The 12,748-nt window shown below is 39.2% G+C and overlaps 1 protein-coding gene across 2 annotated transcripts in view; it reads left to right on the top strand.

The window, feature by feature from the left end:
- unc5db (unc-5 netrin receptor Db) overlaps positions 1–12,748 on the top strand; it is a 169,930-nt gene that overhangs the window by 97,673 nt on the left and 59,509 nt on the right. For both annotated transcript variants that reach the window (XM_026322423.2, XM_026322425.2), the window contains 2 exons: positions 3,373–3,516; positions 5,135–5,238. In XM_026322423.2, coding sequence (XP_026178208.1) covers positions 3,373–3,516; positions 5,135–5,238 — 248 coding nt within the window. The remainder of the gene's footprint in view (positions 1–3,372; positions 3,517–5,134; positions 5,239–12,748) is intronic.

Raw genomic sequence — 12,748 nt, forward strand, 5'->3', positions numbered from 1 at the left:
CAGATATTGCTTGAAAATGCTGGGAAAGCAGTATAACCATCCATTCATTATCTCTACCCACTTATTCCTAACCAGGGTAACAGGGATCAGCTGGAGCCTATCCCAGTTCTCTTTGGGTGAAATCCAGGGGTCCACCCTGGACAGGTCACCAGTCCATCACAGGGCCACATAGAGACAAACAACCTCACACACTCACACTCACTCCTATGGGCAATTTAGAGTCACCAATCAACCTGACATACATGTTTTTGGACTGTGGGAGGAAACCAGAGTACCTGGAGAAAACCCACACAAGCACAGGGAGAACATGCAAACAACCACACAGAAAGGCCCCTGATGGGTTTCAAACCAGGAACCTTCCTGTGAGGCAACAGTGCTAACCACAAATCTGTTTTCTTACAGTTGTAAGAAACATACAAACAACTGTGACAACTGTGACGTAAGATGGCGAAAAACGCTAACATATGGCATAACTTGCTGAGATATGAAGTGACTATTCCATAAGCCTATAAATGATGCGAGTACAAATTGAGCCATACCAGAGACTTCAAAGTGCTAATGCAGGCCTTTAGATTGTGAGTTACAGTAATGACATCCGCACAGATATTGAGATGAAACAGTCACCTTTCAAGTGAGGGTGGCTAATCTAATCACTGCTCCCCTTTCCCCCTCTGCTCCAGAGCCAGTGGACCAGTATTTTGGGTTTGCCAGTACATTGGGCAGATAGTGCCGTTTTCTGGAAAGTCTAATATTGATATATAGGACAGCACACCCATTCCCATTTTACCTTTACTGGATGGTTAATAGAAGAGAACCAGAGGTAATATTTGGAGAAAGAGGGAAGGATGACATGGAGGAAAAAGTTTTCTTCTGAACTCAAACCCATGAGGTTGAAACATTTTGAGCAGAAATGATCCCTATGTAACATTTTAATGAAGTCCTTGTCATCCAATTCCAAGTTAATAAACTAGACTATGACAAAGCTACAGCTGCAACACCCCCCTCTTCATTGGATCACAGACCCACCAAATCTTAGTTCTTATTCCAGTCTTAGTTCTCTTGCCAGTCTTCCTCTGAGTGATTCAGCCGTTTTGGATGGATTTATCAAGTGACTCAGGAAACTGCGAAGAGCGGGGAGAGGGTTGGGGAGGATAACAGATCAAGTGGTTTACTCTAATGAGCCCTGTCAACAGTATTCTGCCTATAAACAAATAGGGCTGACAGATGACACAGTAGCACCACTCGTCTCTGTCTCTCCAGCAAACCACCTGTCGACACAGGTTTGGACTCCAGAAAATGTATTGTTCTGTCGGGAAAACCTACTGCTGCCTTTTCTCTCCTTCTCTCTCTCCATCTCCATCAGTCTGTCTCTGTCTTCTCACTCTGTCTTCCTCTCCTCGAAAACACAGGCTCACACTTTTTAGGGCATCATGGAAAGTCATTAGTCATTATTTTCTCTGCTGTATCTCTTCCCACCCATGCACTGTCACTTGCCAGCTCTCTGCCGCTGCTCGAGAAATTATGAATTATGATTGTGTCTCACTGTCTACGGGGGCTTCAACAACGTACAGCAGTCCTAGAGCTGCTGTTTTGTTTATTGGTCTTCTTAAATGTGGTCTGTTTTTTTCTCTTCAGCACTGTCAATCATATTTTTATACTAGCCCGGTCACAAAATGCAACACAGTGAACAATATTGAGATGAACGGCCTAATTTGTATCAGCATTTCACAACTTGTCAAATGTGTTTGGTGTGATGAAAAAAGGAAGAAGCCCACTTTTCTGTTGTTGTCATTTATACCCAGCAAAGTAGAGACCGCCTGCCATGATATGTTCTCCATTTCTTAATTTTACCACAAATGCCAGCATGGATCCATTGCTGCAGCTCTGCTGCCATTCACTCTGGTTTAATTGGTATTCATTTAGAAGTCTGCTCAGCACTTCACAAGCTGTGCAGCCACAGTATGAGACTGTTTGAGTTTAGAAAGAGCATGTTAGAATAAAGAGTTATTTATCATAGAGAGTAGATTCACAAGAGCCAGAAGAGTCAGGGCTGGAGGTGTTTGGAATGGAGGCATGTGGGTATTGGTCTTTTGCTGTCCCAAGTACGTTGCATATCTCTTGCTTTTAATCCATATTTGGCTATAAGGCCTGCAGGCTGCAAAAGTCTCTAAGGAGCAGTGACAGACCCTAAGCCGATGACTCAGATTAAATATGGGTGCTGCACTCCCAACTGAGGCTATATGACAGAGTGACGAACATTTGCAACTGAGGGCTGCAGCGTGTTGCCTAAGAGGATTTTCAAATAGAGGTCTTTCTCTTTCTTTAATGCATTCAGTATGATAAGAGCACTGTGTAACATGCTGTGTTCAGCTGCTGTTTGTGTTACCTAATATGGTATGTTATGTTGTATGGCAAGCCAAAACAAGCTGTTTAAAATTATCGTTAATTCTGCTATAGCTGACATAGCTTTCCTCTTGTTAGAAGCATTGAACACTTTATACAGTACATACAGTAGAGGCCCCTGGGGCTCGCATTACTGCCAATTTCCTCAGTGATGCGTTCAGACCTCAGCAGAGAGGGGGAGAATGCACTGAATTAGGAAGTGTGTCAGCCTTTCCTGAGAATTTATGCATAACTAATCCTGTAAAATCCATTGATCACTGACGCAAACACATCTAGGTATTGATTAAGGATTCTTTAAGGACTGCTATTTAAAATGCAAGGCGTTTTAGTTTCCATATTCTCTCTGAACTGTATTTCTGCATGTGTGTAAAACAGAGGTCTGCAGAAAACCCCAAATCCTGGCCTGCTAAAGTGTCTTAAACACAAAACGAATCAGAGTGGTATACTACCAAATTTAAAATGCACTGACATGCTCTACGAGTGGCACTTAGATCCAACATGTAATACCTAAACAACCACTGAATCAATTGATATGTAAATATGTACAGACCAAAATATTGATTACCAAAGGGTGAAGCTTACAGCCTTTGAATAACACTGTGTCACCAGCAGCTTTTATAGACACTGAAATATGTCTAGAAAAGTATTGTATAGATTACAAACAATATATCCCTGGTGACCAGAGGATGATTTCCAATAACCCTACCAGCTTGGTTATATGTATGGAGGATGAGTTGTATCTTATCCTATGAACTATCAAAATGTCTAATATCTAATACATTGGTATGACCAATTACTCTTATTGGTTGGATTATCTAGAAAAATGAACCAAACATGACCCTAGGCTTTAAAAAAAAAAACAAACAAAAAAACATCCATGTGCTGACCCATGACCTGAATTCAAGTAAGGTAAAGCATGTTACATATTTTGTGTGTATATTTTCTAACTGATCTTCTCTGTTGTCCCAGGGCTGAAGGTACGTGAGGTGATGATCAATGTGTCTCGTCAGCAAGTTGAGGATTTCCATGGCCCTGAGGACTACTGGTGTCTCTGTGTGGCCTGGAGCCACCTGGGTACCTCCAAGAGTCGCAAGGCTACTGTCCGCATTGCCTGTGAGTACAGAAACACCTTTATAATGCAGCAGCTTATACAGCTAGCGGTATATACAACTGAGTAAGAAAACAGCGCAGTGAAAGTGAAAAATGAAAACTGAATAGTCTGATGAGATGTATGTGTTTCCAAAACAGACTGGGATGGAGTCTTTGGCCTGATACTCTCCAAGTTGTAACTTGAATTGGAGAAGTGGTTCAGTTGATCTGAACAAACCATTCATTTTAAAAGGTGTCAGTCTCAGAGGAATATATATACTAAAATAGCTACAGTGCATATTAAATGTACACCAAGACAGATATCACAAGTGAGGTAAGGCTGAAGTAGGGATGAAGTAGGCTTAGGTTGTGCTTATAAAACTTATAAAACTTTTTGGTTACAGTTTTTACAGCATTCTACATTAAGAAAGACATCTGTCTTTCATTTCTAAATTACAAAGGACAGATGTTTTTCTTACAACTTAGCTTGCATAAGGAGGTAACTGTCAAAATAACTACTGGGGTAAAATTACACTGCATATGATCGTTTGCATTTCTGAATAACTTGCAAGTTGTAACATTACACACTAACCAGTTTTAAAACATGCCTAATAATATCAACCTGACATACCTGATAATATCAAAGACGCTTAACTGCTAACAAACACCAGTCTGTCCTTAAGTTGGAAACCACAGTTACCAGAGTTTCTATAATTTGTCTCTTCCTGTCCAAATAATGATTACTGATGTCTGTCGATGACAGACTGGAGCTAAAACTCTTTATTCAGTCTGGACCAAATTGTGTGAGCACAACAAGCTGAAAGAATGTTAACGAAAGTGGCATCAGATTTATCAGTGGTGAAATAATCAATTCCCAGAAACGAAAACTGTCTAATCAAGTTTGGGCATTGTTACAGTTTTCTAAGCCCAGTATTGCTTCTAGATGCTGTGTTTTGAATCTCCAGTCTTTTTCCCTTTTCTGATATGACTTTGTAGAGAAAGCAGAGAGAAATCAGATATTCTTAAAAATCAAGAGATGTCTTTTCGTTTCCTTTGAAGAAAGTAAGATTCTGAGTTCACAGATGATGATGTGCTGAGATTTGCATATTATTTTGTTTTCACTTGCCCACCTGCCTTCTGAACAATTTTTTTGAGGCACTATTATATAATTCCCTTCCTGTATTTCAATCCCTTGTATGAAGGGAATCTCATGATCCTAGGCCACATGAAATCTATTCACAACCTATATTGAAATTTCAAAGTCACATTTCTGCTTCCCAAAAAGTCTGACATTTTAAAGGTTTTCCATGGATGTCAGCAGCTTAGTAAGATATCAGGCAGTTTCAAATTTGGGCAGAAAGGAATCCATCACCATTGTATGCACATGAACACCCAGGAAGATCAGAACAATCCTTGCTCATTTCCTCTATCCAGCATATCCTCCAGACCACCTTGTCAACAGATTACCCAGCACAGGGCCATTGGATCCTCTCTAGCATGTACAGGCTATAGTGGGTTCTGAAGGTCATGCAGAGCTGGGGGGGGTTGAGGGGCAGGCCAGTGTGTTAGCTATTGAAGAGGATTGAGGCAGGCTGACCATAACACTTGACACCTGACAGCTGCCTCTTATCTCCCCACACAGACCTGAGGAAAAACTTTGAGCAGGACCCTCAGGGGAAGGAGGTGCCAATCAATGGGATGATTGTTCTGCACTGTCGCCCTCCAGAGGGAGTGCCTGTGGCGGAGGTAAGGGTAGCTGCTCCTCGCTCCTCCTATCCTGTAAAAGGAGAAGACTATACTCACACTGAGCAGAAAAGATCTGCATCAGCATGTCATCCTTATTGTGCTGGAGTGACTCTCTGCCACTCACAATGTCAATTCTAGCTTCAGCTGTGCTTTCTCTGACCTTTAAGAGACTGATATAACTATACCAAGATACCTTAGGTACCTGCAGTAAGTGCACATAAACATTTAGAATGAATGTACTGGTTTCAAAATAAGGTAAAGTCTGAGATGAAAAAAAAGTAACAGCATAAATTTTAGATTTTCAGATCTTCTGCAAACAACTATGTATTGTATCAATAAAATATAGACATCAGACACAAGTATTCTTCTGTCTTCTCATCCCATGAGTTCCCACTGTGAGAACATCTGGCTCAAAGTGAGTCAGGCCACAATACAGTTTTGGAGACTGGTTGGAGTAGGTACAGAGGAGGTGTTTTTCTCTCTCCCACTGGATTCCAGCAGCAGCTCCCATTCTGTGTAGATAAAGACATAGAAGTCATGAAAGCGATTCTCATCATTGTGTTGTTGCAATATGGACATTCAGATCTATGACTGTCTGTTGCATCATCACATCTAAAATATCATCCATAAAAGATAGACGTACTACATATTTTTCAGTAGCCTGGATGGTTGCACATCACATGAATATCCCAGTTTTTTTCCTAGTGTGATTTCATCAGGGAGCTGATTCTGTCCATGTGGTATTGTGAAGGACAGAGAACACAGAGTTCATGAAACACTAAGTGAAAATGTCCCTACTTATAATATCTTCAGTCCCAGCCTGCAACAAGACGGAAGATATAGCCACCTTTGTCTGTCTCGGTAAGTGGGCTAGTGATTAACTATGGAAGTCACACTTCCAAATCCATCAGAGAGCACATGACAAAATGCTTTCTTCTTTCAAAAATGTACAAGCATCACTTGGACAGTGATCACTGTTATTGACATTGCTTAAACAGATTGTTTAAACATTCAGTTTGTCATTTAGTCACATGCAGACTAATTCTGAAACAATTTTTCATGACATGAAAAGAGATAAAAATGGAAAGAGAGAAAAAAATATCTTGGCCTCCCTGACTTCAGCCAGAATAATTGTGAAAAAATGCCAGGCTGCCGTGTTGAGCTGAAATTTAACATAATAAAAAACAAGCTGGTCAATCGGCATGAAAGTTATTATTTTACAATCCATGATTCATTTGCATCATTTTCAACATGCAGAAATTGGTTCCTGCTTCTCCACTGTAAATATGGACATATTTGGGAATATTTTTTGTTTTCCTTAGTAATCTGACGGCTGGTCAGCCAAGACAAGCAGTTGGTGTTTCCCGTATTGTTTAACATGTTAAAGACCAAACATTTGATTGATTAATTGAGAAAATAATGAGGCTAAGTCAATATTGAGCTAATCATGAATTGCCTCCCTAATTTGTTAACCATTTGTCTCTGTAAGGGTTGGAAAGTAATTACCTATTGACATAATTTTTCCCACTCTGCAAAACAGTAAGAGAGAGAAAAAGATGGAGGGGGGAGAGGAACAGGAGAGATTGTGGGTCAGGGAAATGAGAAAGATATGGACACATTTTTGATTTTTGCAGCTCTGTGTAATTCTGTGTTTTATCAGTGAAGTGTAAAGAACACTGGAGTGTCCAGTAAGGGTGACAACCAGATATTACTCCATAGCAGCTGTCTCAAACAATTAGTCCCCGAGCAAGTTGAATCCAAAAGACCCACATCGTGTTTACATCTCTAGTAAACGGCTGTAAAATGGCTGTAAAAGGTTTACATGCACATATGTATAACAGGGATGATATAAATAGAATATTCATGCACATGTGAACACTGTTATAATAGTTGCATGTATCAAGACAATCTGTATAGGGTTACTCAGGGTAAAGTGTATATTTTCTACTTCCAAAGACTGTGATACGGTATTGTAACATTGTAGCCCCAGGAAAGAGCAGTTCATGTGACTTTTGATTGCTTTTACTGTAGTGTTGAAATAATGCCTGGTGGCATATTAGGTGCATGCTCCCAGAGAGACAGAGAACAGATCTATTCACAGTGTGATCAAGATGCAAGACTGACTTGTGGGGCTCAAATATAGCATTTCAGTTCAAAAATGTCACCAAGGGCACACTCTTCTCCAACTACAGACCGCCTGGTTCCATATTTGGTCTAGTGATAATCAGCATGAACAATGGATGTGTAATTGATGTGTGCAGAGAACAGATTTAGGTGGAGGTCAACTTCCGGCCCTGCGCCATATAAATGATTCAATATGGAAATGGAGGAGTGATGTCATTCCAGTGCTGCAGAATCCACAGTGGGGACAAAAATACTTGAATCTGAGCAGTACAGACTGAATCACAATCTCCCATCTAGTCCTTTGTCAACACAAATGAGCCAAGCCACAAGAGATGGGAGTGAATAATGTAGAGAGCGCAGGGCACATATCCTCAACCCAGTCGATTTCCGCACCCCTCGTCCATGAAATATTGAGATGGTGTCCATGAGTGTGGTAGTGTGAGAGAGTGCAGCTACAGAATGGGTGCTTCTGTAGAAAATACACAGTAACACAACAATATAATGTGAGCCTGCAGTTTTGAGCGCAGCATAAACACTGCACTTCTGAAATCACCCTCGTCAGCAAAGTCTGTTTTCTTCTACCTATCTCAGTTTCATGTCTACTGTATTTTGTCAGAGTTAGTATCAACATAAACTATATGAGATTATCAGCACATGCTCTACTTTAGCTGTGGATATATGGAGACATGAAGACACCTTCACACCTTCAGTTATGCAATTTTTTTTTTTTGGATTCTTTATTCAATTTGCTATAAATTCTACATTTGGTAAATAAATAGGCAAAGTGGCAATTCAGTACTCAATTCACTTTTAATTCTTTTTGCTTAAAATTCCAAATCAATTGCATGTCATTTTGCTATTTTTGGTGTGTTTACTGAAATTGTCAGTGAAACAGCACCCTCAGTGCATTTTCATTTCAGTGTTATCAGTCTTTTGGTGGTAAAATTCAAACTGAAACGCAAACTGTCTGTGCTCTCATCAAGGCGGGTCTACACCTGCATCTTCTATGACCCACCCCCTATTCTAATTGGCTAACTAACAGTAAGCTTGATCTATTAAGGCAACAAATCCTAGCCAGTCAGGAGTAAATCCTTGAGCCTTTGTTGACACAAAGAATAGCAATATGGCAATAAGTCAGTCACAGCAGCTTCTTTACAAAAGAAGCTGCTCCATCTCCACACACAGGACTGTGTCAGCTGCTGGCACACCAGCTCCTGGAGCAAGTTAGACTTGGGGTGGGTTAAATAATTAAAATGTTCAGATTCAACTATGTTGAATTTCCGTGTGTGTGTGCATCTGCAGGATAGTGCACACACGTTTAAAGATAAAGAAAGATAAAGTGTGACAGTTAAGTTGGGCAGCAGTGAAACTTACCAAGGGTGTTCAAATTGCTATATCAAATTGCACATTAAATTGGCAGTTGCAAAATAAATTGCAAATTCAATAAAGAGACCAAAAACCCATGGCAATATAATATGCAATAGATATAGAATTCATTTAAAATTAACCAAAATGCTGTAATTCAAAGTGAATTGCGTATTGAATTGTGAATTGTAAAATTAATTTGAATAAAGAAGCCAAAAACTTCTATACTTCTGTAGTGTAATTCTATAATTATTATGGTAATAATAATAGTATTTTTCCACTTACTAACACCCTTTCTGTGCATAGGTCGAGAAGGATGTTTACAGCTTCAGAAAAGTATAATTCCAGTGTTACACAACATACAGTGCAGCATGACAAAAATATCCAATCCAATCCAAAATGCTTTCTTGCCGTGAAAGTGAACAATCAATATGCATAATTATATAAATGGCAGTTAATGAAACATCATGATTGTTCATCATATGGCAATTAAATATTACATTTTCTTTATGAATCAGTGTATATTTTATCACTGATTGTAAATATTATAACATTTGTGAAGGATTTGAGGTTTTAAAGCAATGCTTTGAAAATATAAGTGGTCTAAGAAGAGTTTGGGAGCATTGACACAAGGATCTATACTGCCCGGCCAAAGAGCAGTCACAGTTTGGATGTAAATAAATAAATACTTAAGGACCTTTTATTGTATAATATAACTACAGCGATTAATGTTTCACCTGGAAACAGTTTTCTTAACCTGAACTCATTTTTAAAACAACCATGTTGGAAGATGTGTTTAGTGGTTGGGAAACAGATGTTACTGTGATTCAGAAGGTTCAAATTATTGGCCTGCATCAGGTATGTTTAGTAGCAAAGTTATGTAAAAAGAAAAAAATAAACCACTTCACTTTGGTATGGAACTAAAATACCTTGGAGCAATTGAAAAGCTGACTTGGTCTGAGGAGTCCAGATTTATACTGCTAATAAAGAGGTCAGTGTAAAGTTCAACAACCATCATGCTTAGCACCCACTATACAAGCCAAAATTGCCAGTGTTAAATCAACACTAAAATGTGTTTATGATCAAAGTTAAAGGCAGTATGCAGTATGTATGAATTAGTTCATTTTGAATTTCCCCTATGAGGGATGAATAAATCTACATTTCTATCTATCTACTGTATCTGTCTGTCTGTCTGTCTATCTATCATTTATTTAATGTGTGTGTGTGTGCCATGATATTACATTGTACGAACTTGGCCTCTGCAATGTACATTGAATTTTCGAGTGGCAGCTTTCTTTGGAGTTAGTGTTGTCTTAGGGTAAATTTTAGAGTTAGGGTAGAATTTCAAAAAAATAATGTAAGTCAATGCAAAGTCCCCATGAGGACTGACAAGAAATGTGTGTGTGTGTGTGTCCATGAAAATAAATCTAAATGTTGGATTAGTGCATTTATGGTACAGAAGTTTAGTTCTTTTTTTAAACGTACAGTACAATGTGGAAACCAGTTTTTATCAAAGTGTGTTTTTTCCAGCATTTTTCTGAAAAAAAATTTAAAAAAAAAACCAAAGCATCACCCACAGACTTCTGGCCTTGCTGTAGATTTTGACAGCTGCACACCTTACAATTCTACATGTAACATCAGCACCTTACAATGCAGTCAGTGTATTTCAGTCTCTAGAATTAAATGAATATGTTCCTCAATGGCAGATTGATTTATACAGGCACTCACAGTAATTAACTATGGAATCTATTTCTAAGCAGTTCTATTCCACTGTCTTAATGAAAGCTCTTGCCAACTCTATTAAATGGTGTCTACTTATCAACAAATAATATGCTGAACAGTGCAGAACACCACAAACCTCAGATGACAAGAGAGGTCAATGTAACTCCAATATCCAAGTGATAAAAATATAACTGTCTGGAAGCTATGTGAGTGTGACTGACAGGTTTGTACTATGAGAATTGTATGGTTTTTAGATCCCTATGAAAAAGATAAGAAAGCTGCTTTTCCTTCCTTTGAGTGGCCTGATAGAAGACTGTCATCCCCACGCCTCTTTAGCTGTCTCCCTGCTGGATCTTCAAGTTACACGTCCCCAAATCACTTCTTCCAGCATGTGACACAACATTTGTAATGAAAGTAAGAACGTGCAGAATCACTGTGTGATGCATGAAATAGAGGCTTCTAATAGCAGAGGTTCTAATAACAAAGCTGTACTTAAAACACATTGGAGAAAAATAAAAATAAAAGGGGTTTCAATCTTTGTTTCAGTCATTCAGACACTGACAACGGAATCACGATTGAAAATTAGTGCTGGTTTCATCATGCTTGTACTGATAAAACTACACTTTGAAAATATACAGCATTTCATATGAATATTATTATTATCAAAACAGCATTCCTAATCAATATTTTTTCAGTAATAGATCAAATGACACCCACAAACCAAAATCCATTGCTCTTAGCTCTAAGGAGCTTTTTGGTCTATTTTATCTCTTTGTTTTGGTTTTATAGCCCAGAGACTGTGCTCAGATGACCACAGCTTTCAGCCAAAACAGAACCATGACCCCTAAAGAGTGCCAATGTTGCTCCATCTTAGCTGAATATGTAAAGAGGCAGTTGTTGCTGTAACAGCAAAAGTAAGTGTGAGACCTTCTCTTGGGTTTCTGCTTTAATTGAAATGGGATTTGATCTGTCACAAGCCCAGACAAACACAATATGCATAAGCTTAAGTAAGTGAACACTTGGATTTAATAACTGACCTAACCTCTTCTGACAGGTAACAAGTGCTTACTGTGGCTATGGTTCAGACCTCCACCCTGTTAAGGAGGAATTAAGGAGCATACCGAACTGCTTCAGTTCACAGGAAGCGAAGCAGCTCCAAATCATTTCGCTCCCTCCAACCTACTTTGCTTTAGGGATGATGTTTTCATGTTGATATTCAGCGCTCTTTTTAAACCAGACGTACTGTAGGAATATAATTGAATAATCCTATTTAAATCGAATATAGTTGAAAAGTAAACATCTGTATTACAGTTGTATTGGCAATTAAAGAATTCCATTGTACCTGTTGTCTCTGTTGTCTGAAACCATCTTGGTCAGACAACCCATCAGACTTTATTAGCCAGACATCTTCAGACATTTATTCAAGTAAATCAGCAAAAAAATACTGTACATGTAGATGTTTGCTGTGAATTCAAATGTAGAACAAGAGAGTGTGAGTATTGTTTGTAACCGTAAATTGCAACAGGCAAATTCTCACGTGTTTTGGTACAAACACACCTTATGCATTGTATCTAAAGATCAGAGGCTGTAATTTGCCTATGGTTAATAGAACATAGCAGCAGCAGCTTAAGGGTGACTTTGTTTTTGTGCTCTCAAACCACAACCAATCCGCCACTTTTATTTCACAGATATCAGGGAGTGTAAATGCACAGTGGATCTTTCAACTCAGAGAGAAAGGAGTCCATGAGAACCCTATATAATGAGTTTCTTTGGGGAGGTTACTCTGAGAGAAAGTGTGAAATGAGTAGCCAAACTGGAAGCCAATTTCAACTTCCCTGAATGAAAGCCTTTAATCCAAGATGAATCCCCTTGATCTACATTAGCTCAGGTAGACAGGCCAGGCTATGGCACAAAGGGGAATCAACTAAATGCTTCTGCACTGTGATACAAGCTGTTCTCTGTTGAGCTCCACAAAGACACTGCAGTACTGCTCCAAAACAACTTAACATTTAACTCCATCCCACCTCCTGCCTTCTCTACACTTGTTTCTACTCACTAGGATTCTGCTTCTGAGCACCTGTGTCATTTTCTCATAGGTCAGGGAAAGTCTCCTAGAGAGCTCATGATGAGCTTCATCATTTAGCCAAGTATTTACATGCCCCCAGTCCAAGCTGAAGCCAGGAGCCCTCTATTTATTTCCTTAAGATAAGACAGATCAGGGTGGAATAGTAATGCAATGCCACATAGCTTGAAGGGGAGGAGAGCTGGCATTTGGGCAGCAACATGGAAGTCGGATGGG

This window comes from Mastacembelus armatus, chromosome 9 (genome assembly GCF_900324485.2).
Source record: "Mastacembelus armatus chromosome 9, fMasArm1.2, whole genome shotgun sequence".
In the NCBI taxonomy this organism is placed as follows: domain Eukaryota; kingdom Metazoa; phylum Chordata; class Actinopteri; order Synbranchiformes; family Mastacembelidae; genus Mastacembelus; species Mastacembelus armatus.